The sequence below is a fragment of the Balaenoptera physalus genome (genome assembly GCF_965194825.1).
Source record: "Balaenoptera physalus genome assembly, chromosome: 14".
NCBI classification, from domain to species: Eukaryota; Metazoa; Chordata; class Mammalia; order Artiodactyla; family Balaenopteridae; genus Balaenoptera; species Balaenoptera physalus.
This window is the reverse complement of record NC_138893.1, coordinates 56,918,809-56,943,021: the sequence shown is the minus strand read 5'-3', so window position 1 is coordinate 56,943,021 and position 24,213 is coordinate 56,918,809. Positions and strand designations below refer to the sequence as shown.

The following is a 24,213-nucleotide window of genomic DNA, read 5'->3' as shown; positions in this document are numbered from 1 at the left end:
TGTTATTAATTTCTAATTCCATTCCATTGTGGTCAGAGAACATACTTTGTATGATTTCAGTACTTTAAAGGTTTGTTTTATGACCTAACATATGCTCTGTTCTGGATAGTGTCCTTTGTTCACTTGAGAATAATGCATGGTCTGCTAATGTTGAGTTGAATGTTCAATAGATGTCTGTTAGGTCTAGTTGGTTGATATTGTTGATCTAATCTTCTTTGTCTTCTGCCTACTCACATTTGCTGTTGAACCCCTGTAATGATTTTTTCATTTCATTTATTGTATTTTTCAACTGCAGAATTTTTATTAGGTTCTTCTTTTTTAAAAGTAATTTCTGTCTCTTAATTTATAGTCAATTTTGTGAGGTATTGTTCTCATATTTTCCTTTAGTTCTTTGGTTATTTTAAATAGCTGATTTAAAACCTTTGTCTTGTAGTCCAGTGTCTCATAGTTTCTTGTTTCTTTGTGCAACTTGTAAATTTTGTTGAAAACTGGACATTTAAAATAATGTAACAGGGACTTCCCTGGTGGTGCTGTGGTTAAGAGTCCGCCTGCCAATGCAGGGGACATGGGTTCGATCCCTGGTCTGGGAGGATCCCACATGCCACGGAGCAGCTAAGCCCGCGAGCCACGGCTACTGAGCTCGCGTGCTGCAATTACTGAAGCCCGTGTGCCTAGACCCCATGCTCTACAACAAGAGAAGCCCTCGCTTTTGCAACTAGAGAAAGCCTGTGCACAGCAACGAAGACCCAACGTGAACAAAAAATAAATAAATAAAAATTAAAGAAAAAAAAAAGATTTAAAATAATGTAACATAGATGGACCTAGAGATTGTCATACTAAGTGAAGTAAGTCAGACAGAGAAAGACAAATATCATATGATTTCGCTTATATGTGGAATCTAAAAAAAGGGTACAAATGAACTTATTTACAAAACAGAAGTAGAGTCACAGATGTAGAAAACAAACATATGGTTACCAGGGGATAAGGGGGGGCAGGGATAAATTGGGAGATTGGGATTGACATATACACATACTAATAGTAAAATAGATAACTGATAAGAACCTACTGTGTAGCACAGAAAACTCTACTTAATACCTGTAATGGCCTATATGGGAAAAGAATCTTTAAAAAGAATGAATATATGTATATGTATAACTGATTCACTTTGCTGTACACCTGAAACTAACACAACGTTGTAAATCAACTCTACTCCAATAATATTTTTTAAATAAATAAATTAATTAAATAATGTAATGTGACAATTCTGGAAGTCAGATTCTCTTTTCTCCCCAAGGTTTGTTGTTTCTTCTTGGTGATTGTTTCATGACTTGTCTGAATTAATTCTGTAAAGTCTGTATTTTTTGTCGTGTGTGGCCACTTAAGTCTCTGCTTGGTTAGCTTAGTGGCCAGCTAATGATTGGACATAGATTTCCTTAAAAACCTGGAACCAGTCAGTCTCCCAGTCTTTGCTAAGGGACTCTCTGTGTGTATTGGGGCATGCCTTCAGCAATCAGGCATTTGACACCTCTGCATTAGCCTTCACTTCCTGCTTGCACAGAGCTTAAGGGTCAGCTGTAAATGAGAGCTTAGAGCTTTTTCAGGTCTTTCCTGAGCAGGTGAACAGCCCTACGCATGTACATAGTCTTCTAGGTTCCCAGGAATATGTCAGAGCTTTTCAAAGCCATCTATGGACATCTCATTCCCCAGTTTTTCCTATTAAGCCTTTTGGTTAGCTTATTGTATACCCTAGCTATTATCCACCACCTAAGGTATCTGTGATGTTAAACAATTGCCTATAATTGTTTTTAACAAATGCCCCCAAGAAAAAGGCTTTCTGCTCTGGGCAATCCCCAGTTTAGGTCATATAAAGACATCTCTGCAAGTGATGTCTTCCAGGGAACCACCAGATAGGTCAAATAATGCTAATTTTCTGGGAATGTGGCTTTGAAGGAGCTCCAGTCCGTTCTGCCCCACTTTGTTCACTGACAGGCTGCTGGTTTGCACCACAGTTGAGGGATGTTGATTTTCAAGGATACTGTGGAGCTGGATCCGGGCAAGGAGAGTGGGAATGGGGCACATCAAAACATCACAAAGCTTGTTTCCTTACCAAGATTCAGAAAGTTTTCATGAATAATGCTGCTTGAATTGCTACAAGTTTTGAATTAATTTCTAGACTTCTGGAAAAATAGATTTTTGACAACTTTTGCCAGTTTTCTTGATGCTTTTATGGATCAGAAAATGTTTGTATATCCTTACTCTGCTATTTTTGCATCACCCCCTTTGTTTCTTTTCTCCTTCTTTGAGAAGTTAACTATTTTGCGGGCAGCAGCGGGGGTGGGGGGCTCTTTGACTGAAAACACCAGTAAGTTTCATTTCTTCTGTGTTAGTCCAACTTAATTTCCCTCAGTGAGTCAACGGATGGGAGTGGTCTTCTGCATTCTTGACAACTTCCGTTTTCCATTTCTTAGAGCTGTGAGAACAATTCCGAATTGATAACTAATAAGTTCTACTACCAGATAAAGATGAAAAAGGTGATAGTAAGGTTGGAAAAAAAGTGATATCTACTCAAATAAATAGAGTACTTCCAGCCAAAAATCCAACAGTTTTCTTGGACTTTGAATAAATATTTAAAATGTTAGACCAAAGAAAAATAAAAAACAAAATTTAGAATTTTAAGAAAACTTGTTTTATTAACTGCTTCTGTAACTGTTTCTTACTTTTTATGCTGTCCCCTGTCAGGATGCCCGACATGCAGCAGAAGGAGAAATATATACCAAACTTAATCAGAAAATTGATGAATTTGTTCAGCTTGCTGATTATGACTGGACAATGTCTGAGCCAGATGGAAGAGCTAGTGGTTACTTAATGGATCTTATTAATTTTTTGAGAAGCATCTTTCAAGTGTTTACTCATTTGCCTGTAAGTATAAAAAATTTCAAAAAATTGTTATAATTTTGCTTACTAAAGTATATTTTAGAATTCAATTTTAGTTGGAGGCTTACTTGTTTAAACCAACTTCCTAGCTTGAATATTTCTTTTCTATTTTTACAAATCAATTTGTGAAGAATCTTAGCCATTTTTTATTGAGTAAAAATTGGTATATAACATTTATATAAATTTCAGATGTATAACATTATAAATCAATATTTGTATACACTACAGTGACCACCACCATAAGTCTAGTTACCATCCCCTTCACCCACTTCACCCTCCCCCCAACCCCTACCCCTCTGGTAACCACCAATCTATTCTCTGTATCTTTGAGTTTGTTGTTTGTCTTTGTTTTTGTTTTGTTTGATTCCACATACAAATGCAATCATACAGTATTTGTCTTTCTCCATCTGACTTATTTCACTTAGCATAATACTCTCAAGGTCCATCCATGTTGTCACAAATGGCAAGATTTCTTTCTCTTTTATGGCTGTATAGCATTCTGTTGTACACATGTGCCACATTTTCTTTACCTATTCATCCATTGATGGACACTTAGGTTGTTCTCATATCTTGGCTATTGTTAATTATGCTTCAGTGATCATAGGGGTGCATATACTTTCACATCTGTGTCTTCCTGTTTCTCCAAATAAATATGCAGAACTGGAACAGCTGGATCATATGGCAGTTCTACTCTTAATTTTTTGGGGACTCTCCATACTGTTTTCCATAGTGGCTGCACCAGTTTACATTCTCACCAACAGCATATGAGGGTTCCCTTTCCTCCACATTTTCTCCAATACTTATTATTTCTGGTTGTTTTGATAATAGCCATTCTAACAAATGTGAGGTGATATCTCATTGAAGTTTTGATTTGCATTTTCCTGATGATTAGTGATGTTGAACATCTTTTCATGTGCCTGTTGGCCATCTGTATGTCATCTTTAGAAAAATATCTATTCAGATCTTCTGTCCAGTTTTTCAGCTGTTTTTTTGTTGTTGAGTTGTGTGAGTTCATTATATATCTTGGATATTAACCCCTTATTGGGTATATGATTTGCAAATATCTTCTCTCATTGCCTTTTCATTTTGTTGATGGTTTCCTTCACTGTGCAGAAGCTTTTTAGTTTCATGTAGCACATTTGTTTATTTTTGCTTTTGTTTCTCTTACCTTTGGAGTCAGATCTAAAAAAACATGGCTAAGACCAATGTCAAGGAGGTTACCTCCTATGTTTTCTTACAGAAATTTTATAGTTTCAAGTCTTTAATCCATTTTGAGTTAATTTTTGTGTATGGTATAAGATAGTGGTCTAGTTTCATTTTTTTGCATGTGGCTGCCCAGTTTTCCCAACACCATTTATTGAAGAGACTCTCCTTTCCCCACTGTATGTTCTTGGCCTCTTTGTTGTAAATTAGTTGTCCATGTATGTGTGGGTTTATTCCTGGACTCTCTATTATGTTCCACTGAACGGTGTGTCTGTTTTTGTACCAGTACCATGTTTTGATTACTGTGGCTTTGTAGTATAGTTTGAAATCAGGTATCATGATACCTCTTTAGTCAGTTGTTTGAAATTTTAATTTGTTTTACTTTTTAACCCAAATAACTACAACTCTCTTTCCACCAAACCCAAAAAAAAACCCTGAAGTTGACAGCATAGGCTTAAATAGAAATAAACTCTAATAGGAGTAGTTTTTATGAAAGTCAATGTAATCAATGCCTTTTCCTATCAGAAAAGGCCAAGGAATTGTTGGATATTTTTAGGCTAGAGATTAAAAGTAAAATAGGAGCATTGTTCTATACTAATAATATAGTCATAGTACATCTATATCTTGAATAATCTGTTGATGAAACATTAAAAAAAAAAGATGTAACAGGGACATTTGAGCGTGAATAGGCTGAAACACTGGATTCTTCAGAAGAGGGATGCAAAGGGAATTCCCTGGCGGTCCAGTGGTTAGGACTCCGCACTTTCACTGCTGAGGGCCCAGGTTCAGTCCCTGGTTGGGGAGCTAACATCCCACAAGCCACATGGTGCAACCAAAGGGGAAAAAAAAAAAAAGGAAGGCAAAGATCAAAGAGGTGATGGTAGGGTGCACATTCTCTCATTAGGTATATTTAAAAAAATAAGAACTACTGTTAAAATGTGAATGTAATAGTTTTGTACAAATAAAATAGGGAGAAATTTTGACCTTTTTAATCTCATGATAAGATGTTGCTAGACACAAAAAAGTTTAATATGGAGCCTACCCAACTGCTTCCAACCATCTCCCTTGTTTAAAATGAAAAAAAAAAAAAATGTTATTCTGCTCACCCTTCACTCTTTCCCCATCGAAGGGCCACTTAGAATAGTTGAAGGAAGGTGTTGCAAAAAAATTTTAACAGTGGATTTGTGCCAAAGAACTTTTAGAAGCTTACCCAGGGATGGTACTACATTCCTCACTGTTGTCCTTGAGTTGAAAAAGGGAACCTGTATGTATGTGTGTGTGTGTGTGTGTGTGTGTGTATAATTTTTATATCAATTAATTTCATAAAAGTATGCATTAAATAATTGTTGAATTAATTTGAATTCACCTTGTCAATGTAAATCTCCGTGCTTCCAGCCAAAACCAATCCTCAAGAATAAACACATGCACATGTGTGCACACATACACAAGATACACACACGTCATGTTTCTATTGTTGCAGTATCTGCTTCGCAGCTTGACATGAGATGATGGGTAGGGATTTTGTGCATAACTAGGGTAAGATTAAGAGAGGTTATATGTTAGAAAAGTTTGGGGTTAATGCCTCACCTCAGGAGACTGACATCTAGAGGGAAATTCTGCTTTTTCATAGGACATACTCTGGTGACATTGAGAATGACAGACTCCTGTCACTCATCTGATCTATTATGATATTTTGTGTAGTTTTAGGTGAATCTTTGTGTGCCATTTTGGATTTTTATGTCATCTAACATGGGTTTTTCTGCAAAGGAAATACACTTTTATACAATGTAGACCAACAATAAATGTAGAACATGACCAAATAAGAAGAAAATTATAGTTTACAGCTAGGAAAAGAAAAAAATGGTACTAACAACAGTATATTCTTATTCAAGGGATGAACTAAAAGCATAATTCCAAAGCAAAAATATTAAATTATTGCCTATGGTAAATTTTAGCAAGATTGATAATTATATTATGGCTTAGTGTATTAATTCTCTGAAATCCTGAAATTGTATAAAATATCCAGTTAGTTTGTGTTCTTTCGAGCAAAGAACAGAGGTAATGTTATTAAATGTATTATTTTTCTAAGCAACATATGGCATTATATAAGCTACCATTTTTATTTAAATGTTTTAAGCTGAAAATAAATCCTTATCTTCAGGTTACCTTTGTACCCAGATAGAAAGAGGGGCCAGTTTTGGACTCTTTCAAACTAAAGGAATCTTCAGAAGATATTTATTTATCACAGTCAGTCCCAAGTCGATCAGCTTATCCATGTATAGACATGAGGAATTACATGGGGGAGCTAGTTTTGGCTCCATGATTTTTGGTTTTGGCAGTGTTAATAAACAATGCCATGAGTTTGAGTCAATGGGAGCTATGAAACCAAGGGTCACTCTTTCAAATAGTGCAAATAGTGCCAGTACTGCAAATAATTGGACAGAGAAGTAGGTTCTGTGGGATAAAGATGACTCTCTCGCCCCCAACCCTAAAAAATACCTAAGACTTTTAGTTTAAAAGCTCCATTCTTAGCTTCATTGCATATTTATTTTTTGTCAGTCCCTACCATTGTTGCAAAAGAACATTTTCTCCATTAAAGATAGACATGATATGTAGTTGCTGACCACATTGCCTAGTAAAAGTTCCATTCATTCTAGAAAAGTTATAATCCACCTAATAGAATTTTGTTCTCTGCTCACAGGGTATGAGAACAATAGAAGTTAATGGATAATAATGGTTTTGATGGAGCCCAGAGAAAGAACTTTATTGTTTTCTCTTTTCTACTACACTGTGGTTGTGGTAGAAAGCTGCAGGATTTGGAAGATCACCAGTAATGTCTGCTTTAAATACCTCCTATCTCTGGGGTTGGATGCGTGAGAGTATTGGTATATTACTTCCCTCACCTGTTTCTCTTAAGAGTCATCCAGTGCAAGCCTATGCAGAGGACGGAAAAGTAAAGAGCTTCCTTGCTTCCATGTTAAATTATCTCCTAATCTGCATTTCCCTGTGCTCTAGCAGAGAAGCCAGGATCTCTACTGGCCATAGGAATTAACAGCAAGCTAAAAGGCAGTATGTATAATAATGATGTTAAGCTGCCCTGCTAAATATATTATCTGCCTCAAGGGAACTTGCCATTTTATGACTCAGAGCTAGACCCATTTATCTGTTATTGTTCTTAGGGACCAGGGTGATGAAGGGAGGAGAGCACCGGGTGGTCTTTAGAGTTAGAAGGACTTATGTTGGAGCCTGAGATTTTTAATTTCTTGGCTCTGGAATCCTGGCAAGCTGCTTAACCTCTCTGAGACCCTTTCCTTCTGCAAAATGGGCAGAATCCATTTTTCCCATAGGACTATCAGAGGATGAATTAAAATCATGTGTAAAATAGTTGACTGGCAGGGTGCTTGACATAAAGTAGGTACTGTTAATAAATGTTAGTTTTATCTTTCCTTCTCCTTTCTTCCTCTGTTGTTTTAAGGCCCTTTATAGTATTAGTTTTATTTTAATATCTTTTCGCTTTTTTTCCTTGTATTTATGCCTACATTTTTAGCTTGATATTATTTAGCTTTGAGTTCTATACTTGTGCATTATATAGTCATTTAAAAAACTTCATTAATTGTGAAAGATACTCTAAAGCATGTTTATTTGAATAATTATTATAGCTTGACTGCAGTGCTTACAGTGGCTAACAGTCAGATGCTAGCTAATGCCAGTGAAGTATGATTAGTATATGGAATAAATACTATTTTATCCCCAAATCAGTACTCTTGGAATCAGCAATTTTTACTAATTCAGATGTGTAAGTGACCCTTCTTGTTTCTAATAATTTTTTCCCTGACAACTAGAAAGTATTGCTAAGTATAGAAGAAAATAAAAATTACCTGCTGTTATCTTGTAAAAGGATAACCACTGTTAACATTTTGGCATGTATTCTACAAGTCATCTTTTTCTATGCATTTATGACACTTATTTTTAAGCCTAAGTTGTAAGCTTTGTGTTTTTTTCAATAAGATTTTATATTAGCTAGAAAATTTAAAACCAGAAGAATTTTTAAAAGCATTCAACATTCATTCACCACTTACAAGTCTATAAATAGAAGAAATTGTTGAGCAACTTGAAGTTATTTAGTAATTCTTCATGACTGCCAAATGGAACTCAGTAACCTTTTACTGTGAATACAGTACCACCTAAAGACCCAGCACTGATCTGCTGCTGGAAAGAACACTTAACATTTCTTTCTTTCATAAATGCTAGTTATGTATTTGTTTCAGTAAAGATGTTTTATTGACTTACAACCACTAAGGGATATATGTAAATGATGAATCTGGTGCCACTGAATTTTTAATTTGCCTTTTTTATTTCCATAAGTAGTTAAAAAAATTATGCTTTCTGTAAGTGAGAAACAAATATATATATCCAATAAATGAAGATGCATGATTTAGCCAGAAATGGATAGTGTCTAACTTTTAAAACCATTCTCTCCTTAAGAATTTTTTTCTGAAGATGCAGCACTATATTGAAAGTTCTGAGATGTGGGGTCTAGGCCTGATTCTTCCAATTAACCAGCATTATGGAAGTAGACAAATCATTCAGTCTCTGGATTAATTTGCTAATGTCTGTTTTATTTCATAGAACTGAAAATAAAGGTTGTTTTGTTTTAATATACTTTTATTTCAGTTAATTTGTGTACATGATAATAAATCAAGTAGCCCAGAAGAGTCTGGGATGGAAAATAACCTCCTCCCCCTGTCCCCCCCAAACCCCAGGCTACCATTTCACCATATGTTTTCATTTCTTCTGGTGGTTATCTTAAAAAGAGAATGTCTGTTAGTCCCTACTGTGAAAGATAAGGCACATATAGCAACCTCTTGCTTCCCCCTTTTTCTTCCATTCATTGTTACATTTTGTTTTATTTCTTCTATTTATCATTTCTTTATATAAAATGGTTATACTCCTATTTTTTGTTCCTTTTCTTTAGTCAGTATCTTAATCCTCTTCTATGTAAGGTAAAGGTATTAGCCTCCCTACCCTTCACTCTATCAGTTCTTCATCTGCTATTTTCTGACAGCTACAGAGGCCTCTGTCTCTACTTTGTACCAGTTACTCTCTAGAATTGCTGTGTAGCTGTTAACCTAGGACTTTCCTTCTCTGCTCTCCAGGGTTGGGAACTGTTTCCTGGATTCTGCCTGTTTTTTTTGCTTCACTGGTTGGTTTTGCTAAACTGCCTCAGTAGTTTCCTCCTATTTAAATCCTTGCATATCATGAAATACCTTCTTCTGTCCTCATATTTGATTGATAGTTTAGCTGGTTATAATAATTCTAGGTTGAATAGTTTTTCTCTGACAATTTTTATTGCATTCCTCCATTGTCTTCTGGCATCCAGGTTTCAGGATCTATTTTTTATTCCTTAATATTCTAAAATGTCATGGGATGTGTGGAGATGTAAGCTTTTTTTTTTTTTTTTTTTTTAAACAAGCTTCCTCACTTTAATTTTTATTTATTTATTTATTTACTTCTGGCTGTGTTGGGTCTTCGTTTCTGTGCGAGGGCTTTCTCTAGTTGCGGCGAGCGGGGGCCACTCTTCATCGCGGTGCGCGGGCCTCTCACCATCGCGGCCTCTCTTGTTGCGGAGCACAGGCTCCAGACGCGCAGGCTCAGTAGTTGTGGCCCACGGGCCCAGTTGCTCCGCGGCATGTGGGATCCTCCCAGACCAGGGCTCGAGCCCATGTCCCCTGCATTGGCAGGCAGATTCTCAACCACTGCGCCACCAGGGAAGCCCCGAGATGTAAGCTTTTATTTCATTCACTTAGCTCTTTACTCAGTGGTCCCTTTCTGTCAAAGCAGAAATTCAGTGCAGGAAAATTCTCTTTTATTATTTTTTAGATAATTTCCTTCCCCCTACTTTTCTGTTCTCTCTTTCTTGGACTCTCATTAACTAGATTGGTCTTCTATATCTATTATCCTTTCCTTCATTTCCTATCTCTTTATCATTTTTTATTCCCTGTTTTGGGAGAATTTCTAAATTCTGTTTTCAGTACTTATAGAGAATATTTTAGTAGTTGTATTTTTTAATTTTTAAGGAATCACTTCTGTTTTAAAAGTGTTCCTTTTTCCTAGAATACTGTTCTCTCTCTTTTTTTTTAATGGATATATCTTTCAAATCTCCCTGAGATATTAGAGGGTTTTTTAAAGAAAGTATTTTCTGTTTCTTGAATTATCTCTATTACCCTCAAATAGGCTTTTTGTTTCTTTGTTTTTCTCATTCTCTTTTAACAAAGAGGACCTGGAATGCTGATATAGGTTTACTCTGCTACTGTATAAATACCTTATTTTTTAATAGATCTTTTTTCCCCTTAGTAGGAATCTGACTGGAATTTTTTTTTAATTTGGGAGGCATTTTGCCTAGGATTCTTCACCTTAGAGTGAGCAGGTATGGAGCTATCCATGAGATTGTGGTTTCCTCTCTTCAGGGCTGACTTCATGGATGTGTAACCTGTGCTGTTGCACGGGGTCTCGAGTTTAGAAGGGTCCTGCATGTGGGTTGGTCCTCTGCTGGCGTCTTGAAATTCTTAATAATTTTTGAACAAGGGACCCCACGTTTCCATTTTGCACTGAGCTCCACAAATTGTGTAGCCTTCTCTGCCTCTCTTTCCATTGTCATGACACTGTGCCAGATGAGGAGGGCTTTTTCTCCCCTCCCTCCTTCCTGCTCTCTCTCTTTCCACCTATACCAGGAGCCTCAGCTCTCCCCTTAAAAGTTCTCTCATTATGGAAAATGCTTGTGCTCTGTAGTTAGGGGATCACTGGCACAGTTGTTACAGAAATCTTCAGTTACTTTCCCTGTTTTCCATCCCATTTCTTATTTCTGTCCTCTCTCATATGCGCAGCTGGATCTCTAATGCGCATCTGACTCCCAGCTCCACTGTAGTTCCCTGGTAGCATATAATGGGCAGTTGCTTTCTCTTCTCTATTTAATCTGCTTTCTGTCTTCTAGAAAATATCCCTTGATGAATTCCTCCATACAACTTCATTTTCTCTGTTGTTAAATATTTTATTCCTTTTTGTAATTCTGTGCTTTTTGTATCACTTATATCTCAGGATCAATGGGAAGCAAACACATAAACTTAGTCTACCATCTTGATTTTGAACAACTTGTTTCCTTCTCTTTGAAGTAAAGTGATTGGATGAGTTCATCTCTAAGGTCCCCATATCTAAAATTTGTTATTAAGTGTTATACACGTGTAAAGTCCCAACCTAAACTTAGATTTATTCATTCTGGCACCTTATTTTCTCATTTAGCTCTTCCCTTTTATGTTCTTTGGTTCATACTTTTTTCCTGAGTTTAGTATATAGATGCACATGCCCTTTGACTTCACTGAAAACTGCTAAGGAGAACTTTAATAGTCAGTAGTACAATCACAGGCTTTAATCACCCTTTTATGTGACACAAGAAAGAATTGTATTAAAAATACAAAAAGGTTGTATTTTAAAAATTGTGACATAGGTAGCGTTGAATACATTTTAGTGCTTTCCTTATCAAATGAAAACATAACCATATATTTATTGTATATATATGCTTACAAATTGTTTTTTCTTATTGGTATATTAATTTTTAAATAATAATGATAACGTGTAATATTGATCTGATGATTTATTGACTATAACATACAAAAATTGTATAATGTGAACAATGATGAAAACATCACAAGTCTTATGACTTACATAGTGTTTATGTGTTAAATGTTGTTTACTGACTTTTATTGACTGAGTTACTAAATCTTAGCTAAATTTCATCTTGACTCTATGACTTTTATATCTCACATACAATTTTATACCTTTACATACAATTTGAAAGATTTTGGGAAAAATAGTTGAATAAAATAACTGTGGTGATGGGATAATTTTACTATTCCAAAAAAAATTTACTGGAAGTTAAATCTAGAAAGGACCTAGAGATTATCTAGAGTCTAGTCCAGTTTTGCAGAAGAATGAATTGTCTGGCTAACACAGCTGCCAGCCCACTGCTTACTGGGGTTAATTACAATAATCTGCCTGGCTAGTTAAGTGTCTTCTTCCTCCATTTCTGCTTGTGGTTTCTCCTTTACTCATTGTATGTTTGGCGAAGAGGACGACTTCCCATATGGAGGGCCACCTTTGGTGTAGGCTATACCAGATGTTCAACTGCCACTAATAAATAGATTTTGAGTTTCATTGACCTAATATAATAAGGTTAAATCCATGTTTCTGGGTAAATATCTTTTTCTAAAAAAAAAAAAGTAGTGCTTAAATATTACATAGTTTATTACTGGAATTTGAAAAGTAAATTAGATCATTTAAAAAACAGTATTTTAAGGCTCCTTAAACTTAATTTTATTAATCATTATTATTTTAAGGAATTAATATTTAACTAATTTAGTTCTTAATATCTTAAAAGAGTAAGCCAGTACCATGTATTTAGTACGAAACTTCAGCAGGGGCTGATATGTATTTAAATTGAGACCAATGATTTGGTTTTCGCTTTGACTTGTCACTTCTTAGGGGAGAAAATATATTTAAATGCTTAATTGTCAGATGATTTAGTGTGCCATCTTTCCTTGAGTAATTTATTTTAAGCTGCATTAGCAGAGTATGTGGAAGCATAGTGGCTTATCCTTTCTAAGCATCTTCACAGTCATTTATTAAGTATAATTTTCTATGTGTAAAGAAATAGACATTTTATTTCTTTTTGTATTAAAATCACTTGGGAGAGATACTTGTTAAAAATTCAGATTCCAGTGCTTGCCTCTAGACCTAACTGAACCAAAATTTCTGGAGCTTAGAAATCTACCTTTTTTTGCTTAAAATTTGAGAATAACGGTTCTCCAGGAAAGAACGCTTTCAATGGGCTGGTGTTTTCTAAATTTGCTGGTTCAGCAGACATTTAGTAACTGCTAAAGTTCTCAGTATTTTAATGCTGACTAGACAATGTGATTAGGTAGACAAAAGTTTGGAGGACAATTCATCTGATTAGTGTGGGTGTAAAAACTCACCTGTAAATCTTCAAAATAAAATGATAGTCACATTTATGTGATTAATTAATGCTTTTAAATTATAGCAACACACAGTCAGCTTGCTTGTCTTATAGTGTATTTTGCTTTGCTACTTTAAACACCGCTTCTGTTGTTATTGGAATACATTTTCGTTTTTATTTGATTGCCTGTCTGGCTTCCTTCTCAGACTAACAGCAATGATCACGCAGCCATGTCGGTAAGTAGATACAAGCTAAAGCTAGCATGCGAATTAGAAAATAATGAATTTTCTGCAGGCTTATTTTTCTCTGCATAGGTGTTTATGGTAAATTCTAATTGTTTTGGCAGTGTTCTTGTTATATTTGTAGTTTTATGGAAACCAAAGTTTTAAGATAATACTAGTAGTTTTGGTGAAGCAGTCAAGATTCTCTGGGACTTGATTGTGAACGTTAATATCATGATGTGTCTGTGGTGAGGGCAGTGCTTTGGGAAAGCTCTCTGTGGTAACCTCATGCATGACAGGCCACACTTTGGAGATATTTTCCTTATCTGCAAATGAGTTCAATAAGAGTGTATAGCCTATAGATTTTTGTGAGGGTTAAATGAGGTAGTATAACGTGAAATGTTTAGAAAAGTGCCTGGCATAAAATAAACACTCAAAAAATATTAGTTGTTATTATTACTTGTTTGTAAGACTATGCTTTTCCTGAATGCTTTTTCTCTACAACACTTACCCAAACTCTGCTGGTAGAAATCCCACTCAGTGCATAACACAGTGTGGTTCATGACCCAATGCAAATGTTTCTTTTTCACTCTGAGCCTAGTATTGTTCTCCTGAATTGCCTTAGCTTCTACCCTGTTTTAATGGCTTCATCACATTTTGCTTTTTATTGTATTTGTTCATCCTTTCCACCTCCAATTATAAGCTCTTGACGGCCAAAATAAGAACTCAAATGTTGTTTGAGTATAGATATCGAAAATTATTCTTATTTTTAAAAAAATCTAATCTAGCATTTGAAATTTAAATGTTCCTAACCTATATTTTGTCTGTTCTGTTCTTATTTATATTATCAAAGTTCAAATTTTGATTATTGTAATTATCTTCTAATTAGTCTCTGCCAATAGTCTCTCTTTATTGCAGTTCATCCTACATATCAAAACCAGATAATCCTTTCCAAAGCACAGTTTAATCTTATTTTCTGTATTCAAAAACTTCAGGGTCTCTCACTTATCTACTGAATTAAGTAAAAATTCCACAGGCTAACAAATAAATGATCTCAGCCTCTTTCTGATGCATTTCTGTCCATGATTCAACAAGGGCATTTAAAGTGGAAAATTCACTGTGTCCTGGATCTAGCTTCAATTTTCTACCTTGTCTTCATTTATAACTGTAAAAATCTTGGATCTCTTCCAAAAGACATCTTTAATGTTACCTCTTTCATGAAGCTTTTGCTAATTCTGTTTAACCATATGTTGATACTTTGTGCCACTTTCATGGTACTATTTATATTTTGTCTTGTACTGTGGTTGTAGACTTGCCTTCTTTCTGCTATTGGAATTTAATCTGTTTATGTTAGGAACTATATCTACTCATCATTGTATCTTCTATAGCACCTAAGCAGTGTCTTACATAGAGTAAGTGCTTGATAAGTATTTTTTAAAGTTAATATGAGAGAAATAGTGAAGAAATGGACTACTATAAAAGTCATTTTCTTTTTTTTTTTTAATTTATTAATTTTATTTATTTATTTTTGACTGTGTTGGGTCTTCGTTGCTGTGTGCAGGCTTTTCTCTAGTTGTGGTGAGCGGGGGCTACTCTTCATTGTGGTGCGTGGGCTTCTCATTATGGTGGCTTCTCTTGTTGTGAAGCACGGGCTCTAGGTGCGTGGGCTTCAGTAGTTGTGGCACATGGGCTTCAGTAGTTGTGGCTCTTGGGCTCTAGAGTGTAGGCTCAGTAGTTGTGGTGCACGGGCTTAGTTGCTTCGTGGCATGTGGGATCTTCCCGGACTAGGGCTCAAACCCGTGTCCCCTGCATTGGCAGGCGGATTCTTAGCCACTGCGCTACCAGGGAAGCCCAAAAGTCATTTTCTTATATGTTTAAAAAGTGTGAAAAGTATACTGCAGGGAGTTCCCTGGTGGCCTAGTGGTTAGGATTCCGGGCTTTCACTGCCAGGGCCCGGGTTCAGTCCCTGGTCGGGGAACTGAGATCCTGCAAGCTGTGTGGCACAGCCAAGAAAAAAAAAAGTACACTGCAAAAATCAGAATTTTTGAATCAAGAAATTTATTTGTCAAATGTAGAATACTTTCTAGTTTTGAAGAGAAAGTTTACAGACTTTTATTTACAGACAGTAATTTAGAAAATGTCTATATGAGTGTGATTTAGTAAAGATGTTATCAGTACTGATTAGAAATATTTGAAAGAATAATATAATAATTCAGATCACAACTCTGTAGATACAACTATAAATTTTGAAGAGTGATTAAAATAAAATAAAAGAACCTACAGCACCAAAATAACTGTTGCAAGTTGCCAACACTAAGGACAAACACTTTGACTCATGGAAGAGACAGACCCTCATGCTTTCACTTGACCTTTTTGCTCATTAAATGAATGTAGTAGTTGTTAAGTACTTATTAAGCATGCTAACAGGTTTCCTGCAGATAGACCATATGCATATTCAAAACACAGAAGTGATACTAACCCTGCCATCCAAAAAAAAACCTAAAATTGTTTCTTGTCCTGTATTTAAGAAGGAGGGATAGATTCTGGGATCAGTTTTAGATAAACATTCATGAGAAATTTAGAAAGATTTGGCACTTGAATGTCCAGTGTTTTGAAAAAGTTACTTATATGAGATAATTCTTTCTGTGGTGATAAATGAGGTATTTCTATGACACATTTTGATATTCATTTCCATACATGTATAATAAGTTACTTCCAAGTACACAGAAATCAACAAGAGCAAACCATTGACGGTATATCAGTGCATTGGAGAGAGATAACTTTGAGAGAAAATGTAAATGAAAAAGTTGAAAACAGTCAAAGCCCACTATTAGAAATAGAATTTATATTTTTTCTTAAGCTTTTTCATAGTGTAATAAAACAGTTAAGTTGTTTTCACTGCTGGAAGTTAATTGCAAAAAAAAAAGAAGCTTGCTTTTTAGTTGAAAATGAACATACTTGAATCTTATAACTTTAATCCTTTTAGGTATTAAGTTGCTGTCTCTATTAGCTAAATGCTGACTAATCTTGGTGAGAAATTTAATTTCATGAGTTTGTAAGTCTTATGTGTGTATGTAGCATAGCATACTTAAATATTTCCCTGCTGTCAAAGGTCGTAGAAAACGGTATTTTGAATTGCTCTTAATCAGGGTATATTGGAAGAAGTAGTAATAGAAGGCTTTTAGAAGGAAACAGCAATGGGAGTTTTAGTAGGAAGCCAGTGGGCTAGGAGAGAACTACAAGAACGACCTGTAACAGATCAGGGAGATATAAACGGAAATAAGTAAAGTGGATTCTGGGACTTCCCTGGTGGTCCAGTGGGTAAGACTCTGCACTTCCAGTTCAGGGGGCCTGGGTTTGATTCCTGGTCAGGGAACTAGATTCTGCATGCCGCAACTAAGAGCTCGCATGCCGCAACAAAGAGTCCACATGCTGCAACTAAGAGTGCGCATGCAGCAACTAAGACCCTGTGCGGCCAAAATAAATAAATAAATAAATATTTTAAAATAATAATAATAAAAAATAAAGTGGACTCTTCCCAGCCTATACAAATACACACAGTATTAGTACATACATGCGTGTGCACACTTAAAAATATCCTATAACTTTACTCTTTAACGGCTGTAGATGAAATAAACTACACCACTGATGCAGGCTTTATGAGCAAAGGATCACTTTGAACAGGAAGATTCAGTATTAAAAACAAATGAAAATGTACCATCTAGCAGTTTCACTACCAGATGGCAGCAGAGAATTCATGTTTAGAAAGTTACTTGAATTTTTGCAGATAGGAATAAGTTCTAGGAATGCAAATGTTATCTTTCCCTTTAACCTGTATTACACAATAGAAAGAAAAAAATAGAAGATAGTTCTCTCCCCTCACCCCCCAACCCCCACCCCTGAGTTAAATAGGCAAAAGTTGAGATGGGGGAGGAAAGGAGACTAAAATATGTGGATAAGAGATTGTTTGAGTTGGAATTTACGTTTTATTGTGAGCAGATGAAGATAGCGAAAAGGAGGTCAGATCCCCTGGAGAGAAAGAAAGGAGATGGTAGGGAAAGATGTTGGAGTCAGAAGTTTCCTGTGCAAGCCAGGGTCTGGTGAGGCTAAGGAGCCCCTACTTTTTTTTTTCTTCCCTGTACGGAACAGACAGGAATGGATAAGGGTGAGGATAGAGCTGATGGGAGAGGTAGAACTGCTTTGGTGAATTCATATTTACAGAATGTTTGCAGGTCAGGTAGAGAAGACAAAATGCAACAGGCCAAGATGCTGATACATACTCATAAAAAGCTTGTGCAAGATACTGTAATACAAAAAGTAAAGAGATTAGACTTTGCAGAGTGAAGTCCCAACAGAGGTGCATGTTTAGATGAATATTGCACATAGGGGAGGAATTCAGAAGATAAGCAACAACATTTTAATCACTTCATTTTCTTTCATTCAGGAGACTTTAAGCCTGGTAGGGAAGCTGTCATGTTTTAAATCTTTCTACCTCTTATGGAAATTGGTGTGGTAGATGGTAGCATTGAGATTTAAAGCCTTTGTCTGTTTGGAAACAAGAGGGGGCCAGTTGACCTACTTATTTTTCACTCTCAGGGTATTGTTGAATGTCATTTGCAAGATTGTCTTTAGAAAAAAAAGGTAAGTAGATAACTTACCTTGTTTGCTCCCTCCTCCTGAAACTGAGCGGGGCCCTGTGAGGCTCCCGGTCATGGAGGCCTCTTTTTTTTGTCCCCCATTTCTTGTAGGCAAGACTCCAGCCTCCATGACCTTGCCTGAGTTCCAAAGGGCAGATTTTGAACAGTTGCTAATCAAGGAAGGAGCAGCCAAGAAACCACCTGAGGCCAGATTTTAGGGACCAGAGAGCTCATCAAGATTAGGAGACCACCTGAGACCCTGCACACACCCTAGTCTTGTCAGCAGCCCCACCCTTTGGAAGCATTGTTATAAAACTCCTTATCAAATCCTCCTGGGTTGGGACACATAGTTTTTCAAGGCAGGAGACTGCTGTGTCCCCCTTTGGCTGGCAAAGTATTGATAATAAAGCTATCCTTTTCTCCTTCACCCAAAACTCTGTCCCCGAGATTTGGTTCAGCACTGGTGTACAGAGAAGCTGAGCTTTCGGCATCACTCGTTTGTATGAGTTTTGTTTTGTTTTAATATGTATCCTCCCCTCACATGATACATTTCCCTGACTCTTTTAAACTCCTATCCCAGGTACCCCCTCAACTGGAAGTGACTCTAACAGTATTTACCCCAGCCACATTCCCACAATCTAGGATTTAGCCCAGTGAAGTTACTTGTTCAAAAAGCCCTTAACATTCTGGATGAGTATACCCAAAACCTTTGAAAATTCCCAACTATGAGAATACTGCTGTGCCATGTAATTTCTTTCAGAAATGGTATAAAATATAATTGAAAACTGTAGACCTTAGCGAGAGTTACTTTATCCATGTCAGCTAACAGAAGACAGCAAAGCCACATTGACTTGGGGAGGTTGGGACTTTGACTACATTCAGTCTGAGGGGTTCCTCCCTGCCCAATACCCGTTTCACAGAGCAAGTAATTCAAATGTGTGCCTCAGCAACTGAAGCCCTACTTGTACTGGATTCTCAGAGTCATTCTTAGAAGATTGAAACCTAAACATAAGTCCTTGAATGACAAAGGCCTGCTCTGTGCTGTTTATATATACATGGCTATGTTTATAATATATCAGCCACCTCTTGGCTTAGGTGACATTTGTCCGTTTTACTAATGATCATGTGGAAATGAAACTGTGTAACTCAGGTTGGGACTTGAACCCATGGGCCAGGACTTGAACCTGGCCAAAACCCAGATTGGGACTTGAACCCACGGTCTTTTAACTGAGATCACATGCCTGATCTCAGGACTTAATGAAGCTCAGGTTCTTGATGTCTCATCGCAGAAAGAGTTCAGTGAGAGACAAAGTGATAGGTAAGAAGTGATTTATTAGAGAGAAACACGCTCCACAGACAGAGTGTGGGCCATCTCAGAAGGTAAGAAAGGTACCAGGGTATGGGGTTGTCAGTTCTTATAGGGGTGGGTAATTTCATAGGCTAATGAGTGGGAAGAGTATTATAGCTATTTTGGGGAAGGGGTGGGGATTTCCAGGAATTGGGCTACCACCCACTTTTTGACCCTTATGGTAGGCCTTGGAACTGTCATGGCGCCTGTGGGTGTGTCATTTAGCTTGCTCATGTGTTATAGTGAGCGTATACTGAGGCTCAAGGTCTAGTAGAAGTCGACTGGTCCACCATCTTGGACCTAGTTGGTTCTAATCAGTTTATGTCATGTCCTTGGGCTCTGTCATTCTTTTAAAGGTTGTGCCCTGCCCCCTTCCCTCCTGTTTCAGAAATAATCTATGTTGTCTAACCTGTTAGTGATTCTGACAACTTCTTTGTAAATTTTAAGTCATACTAAGGTTGTGAAATAGTACATTTTAATGATTATATTAGCCCTAATACTCTGAGCTGGATGCTTATGTAAAAAAGTGAGGCTATGACTCTGCTATCACAGAGCTGTTGCTTTGATAACAGTTCCTGGGATACTTCGGTTTTTCAGTCTTAATTCTTGTGGCTTGACCGTAGTATTCAGTCACCATGTGGAAACTTCTCTTGCATTTCTTACATTTGCCAAGTGAGAAAGTTATAGGGTCTTGATATTTTATTGCTTCCCTACTTAAACATGTACCTAACTGCCCAACTTGCTGTTATCAAGTAGATTTAAGAGGTAGGAAAAATCTTTCAGTTCCTACATAGTACAAACTAGCTCCCTCTTTGTGCTATTTAGGACAAGATTGCATGCAGCTTTTACCATTTTATCCAGATTTCTGGTATAATCAGTAGCTTCAAAGCCTTGACCTCTTCTAGACTTTCACTGCTCTACTTGTCCTTGCATTCTCTTTCTGCCTATTAAAGTTAGGAGGAGTTTGAAGATGTCATGGGACTGCCATGACAGCAACAATGATACTTCCAGAAAGCTAAAAATCTGGGTGTTACATGTCATCAAAGGCCACATTCAAAAGATTGTTTAAAAAAAAGAAAAAGGCCACCAAAGTTTGATGAGACCTATGGTTGGGATAAGGAAGCTGAGATGAGGCATGAAATAGAAATGTGCCATATATTACAAGCGTCCTGAAGTTTTCCAAGTTTGGGGAATTTTTTTTCCAACCTTGCGATACTTCTATTTTATTTAATCCGTGTGTGTGTGTGTGTGTGTGTATGTGTGTCCCGAGAGCAAGCCTTTATGTTATGTGTTGTATCCTTATGATTGAGAATTGTTTAGAGGAGAAAAGCCTAAAAGGGGAAAAAGGGAATTCATAATTGACTTTGGGAATTGTGGTTAACTGATGTGATAACCAATTCTGTGGGGTCTAGAGCTACTTAGATGAGGACAGAGAGAGTATGAGAGGAATAGAGAGGTGTAAAGGAGGTATTTTAGAGAACGTTAGGGGTGTTAGAATAAGTATATTTTGATAGACCTATGAATTTTGGGGGCATAATCTCAAAACTGTGTCTTCAAGATAGTGTTAAAGTTATTATTAAAACTCACTAAAGGAATTCATCTTGATATTTAAACCTTTATAACTCATCTGTTCTGTAGTATTGGGAATCGGAGACATTTCAGTTTTATATAGAGTGTTCAGCCAGAAAATAGATTAAAACATAACTTACTAGGTAAAGGAATCTTTGTGCATTTGTGAAATCACCTTGGAGATATTGTCATGTTTTAGGTATTTTTTTCCTGATTTAATAACATTCTTTACATTTGAGTAAATGTAGTTTCATATAGTAAAATTTAAATTAGTGATTCTTATGTAAAAGAGAAAGAAGAATAGATTTCTTAAATTAAAATGTCTACGTTTCAACTAGGCATCATTTTTCAATTAAGAATTTATTTCTAATTTTATTGTTTACTCCATATTTGATGAAAGACTTCACTCTTTTGGACTACGTGTTTTAAAAGGCTAAAAATTGTAGCTCTTTAGGAGGCTGACCAATTCATCAAAATACTTCTTTTCGTCTTTTGTCTTCCCTCCGAAAAGGCTATTTCATAGTCTCATAACTGAAATTCATGAAGCAAACTGAGAGGCAGTAAGTTTGAATAATATAGCAGTATTTTACTATTTTTATTTAACTAACTTTAAAAATTAATAACAACTTTAAAAAGTTGCCACATAGAATCAGAATTAATAAATTTGCTTATCAATGTTAGATTTAATATTCAAATTGACCATGATTTTATTTGTTTTCCAGTTTTTCCTGACAAGAGTTACATAACCTTTTAAAACAAAACCTGTTATCAATTTAAAGATTAATAAATATAGCACATAACATTTCTGAGTCTATATTTTTTTAACTTAAATAAAAAGTAGCTTTTTGTGCCAAGTTGATCTTTTGTGGGGGTATAAATAAAGGAAAGTGGATTCTCCGGGGATCATTAAGGAAAGTAGACCAACCCAGAAAGAATGGTTGTGATTTCAAGAGTACATTTTTATGTTAAATGTATTTGAGAGAATGAAAGCAGCATTGAAAAATGCTTTCAAATAAGTACTATTGAAATAAAACCTTCCTTCTTTATTAGGCCTTTGAAATAAGAGAATGGTGAGACAAATGAAAACTTCAAATGAAAATTTAAATGTGTCAAATTAGTTTTTAAGTATTCTACATTTCTCCTACTATTGTATGAGAGTAGATCTATCAAAACATTACTTTGAAACCAAAACAGTTTTGAGCTATAATCTAATAAAATGTGTTGTATTTTTGTTACCATGTCATTTTACGACGTTTCAAAGGAAGCAGAGTATCTTTAGCCTAATCTATAATAGTAAATTATTTTGAAAATTTGGCTTGACATACAAACAGATGTGTTTTCTTGATTCCTTTTAAACTGAGGATTGGTGGTTTGTGGTTTATTGTTCCTGTGATTGGCATTAAAAGCCTTATTTCACAGCTTGCAGTGAGGGACTATTGGGTAAAGAGTGTCTGTGTTCCACAAACTAAATTCAAAAAGTGTCAATCAAGGTCTCACATAGGTTACTTAGAGAATGAGTTTTCTTACTGATTTCACCAAATGTCACCTCATGCTGTCTTTGATTGGCACAGCCTGGCAGGGAGGATGGATGAATCTGTCACCGACCGGTTAATTGTGTTGCTGGTCTCAGTCTGACATTAGGTCTTTGACTCTTAAGTGGCTCAATACAAAACAAATTAGCAGATTGTAGTCATATTTCTCATTCTATATGCTTTGACTTTGTTGAATGCAGTCCATAAATCATATTGACTGACACACAAGTAAATGATGAAAGCTGCTTTTGAGACATGGATCTAGAAAGCAGCACTGTGAAGGTGCCATGGAAGGATGCATATGGTTGACCCTTTGGGAATTTCCTAGGAGCCAAATGTCTCTTTACCACAATTGTTCTTAGAAGAAAAGCTTTTGAGTAATGCAAAAAGGATCTAATATGTCAGCAGATTCTCTTTTACAAGTTCCTTTGAAATATAAGAAGTTTGTCCAAGGGTTTTCTCTCTTTACAAGTTGTTTTTCAGCAAAATGTTAGATCAGGGTAAAAAAGTAGTTACGTTTAAAAGTTTGGCAGGTGTTTTTACTTATTTACTGAAATTTATGTTGTTAAAAGAGGAGAATGTGAATAATAGTTGCAATTAATTTTTCAGATGAGAACAGCAGAAATTTCTAGGTGCTTGATATTAAATGCGCTGTGTTTTCTCAGTCACTTCACTTAATTATTTTGGCTTTGTTTGTTGTAATGTTAAAAACCAGAGCATCGCTAATGAAAAAGGCTAGTTTTTAAAGATAGTTGTAAAAGTACTTAGATTATTTTTGTTCTAGAAAGTGATACAGTATTAAAAGGATCAACAATAATAGCAAAATAGTGTTCAGAAAGGGGTGTTTTGGTTATACAAAAGTGTACCAAGGGCTACAGGCATCAAAAATGAATTGCCAGAGATGTTTTTGGGATGTGCAAGTTTCTGGAACATTAAAATTTTCTGTCTCAAAATAAGTAATAGATAAAATTTAAGAATATTTGTTCACATTTTATAGTCAGGAAGTAGACATTTAAAAAAGTATAATCTTATACAATATAACTTTAAATATTTAAAGGATTTGAACCTTTGATATTAATTTTGAGCTATAAAAAAGGAAGAATTTTTCATTTGAATATTTTACAAATATTTTAAACTTCTATCTTTGAGAACAATAAGCCTGTATTTAATATGCATAATCAAAGGAAATTTTACATTAAGATTTTATTATTACATATGTTATTTAAACAAAAAGCTAAACGCGTGTGTGTGTGTGTGTGCGTGTGTGCATGCACACACACATATGTTTTCATTACCTATATCCTCCAAATTTATGGAATAGCCTGAATTTTTGTACTAGTACCATCATTTTGGCTCCAGTGCTATTGCTACATGGTCATTTGTAGCATCTGAACCTGTGTTAAAATTTAAAGATCACCTTAAAATAATACCACTAACATTATGTAATGTGTTTGTTTATGAAATGAATGTAATAATAATTGTTTTGGCAATTTATTAATCTGCTTGTGCAGTTAGTACATTATAGTGGCAACATAAGTAGGACATGGAGCTGATTTGATGGAGAAGTACATTAAACTAAAATGCACTAGTTGTTCCATTTGGTCAAAATGACATTTCCATTAACTATTCTCAAGCCTATTACAATGTAATTAAATTACATGCCATTGATTTCTTCTTTTTCTGTCTCCCTCCTGCCCCTCATTCATATTGATATTATTCTGCTTGGGGAATGGAGCTGCATGTCTCCTAGACTAATTCCTCT

General features: G+C 35.8%; 1 protein-coding gene across 8 annotated transcripts in view; it reads left to right on the top strand.

The window, feature by feature from the left end:
* The window catches only part of EXOC6 (exocyst complex component 6), a 219,496-nt gene that overhangs the window by 141,884 nt on the left and 53,399 nt on the right, over nt 1–24,213 (top strand). For 5 of the 8 annotated variants that reach the window (XM_082423664.1, XM_082423666.1, XM_082423667.1 and 2 more), the window contains exons 18-19: nt 2,740–2,919; nt 13,351–13,380. In XM_082423664.1, coding sequence (XP_082279790.1) covers nt 2,740–2,919; nt 13,351–13,380 — 210 coding nt within the window. The remainder of the gene's footprint in view (nt 1–2,739; nt 2,920–13,350; nt 13,381–24,213) is intronic. The other 3 variants (XM_082423669.1, XM_082423670.1, XM_082423668.1) reach the window with 1 other exon arrangement.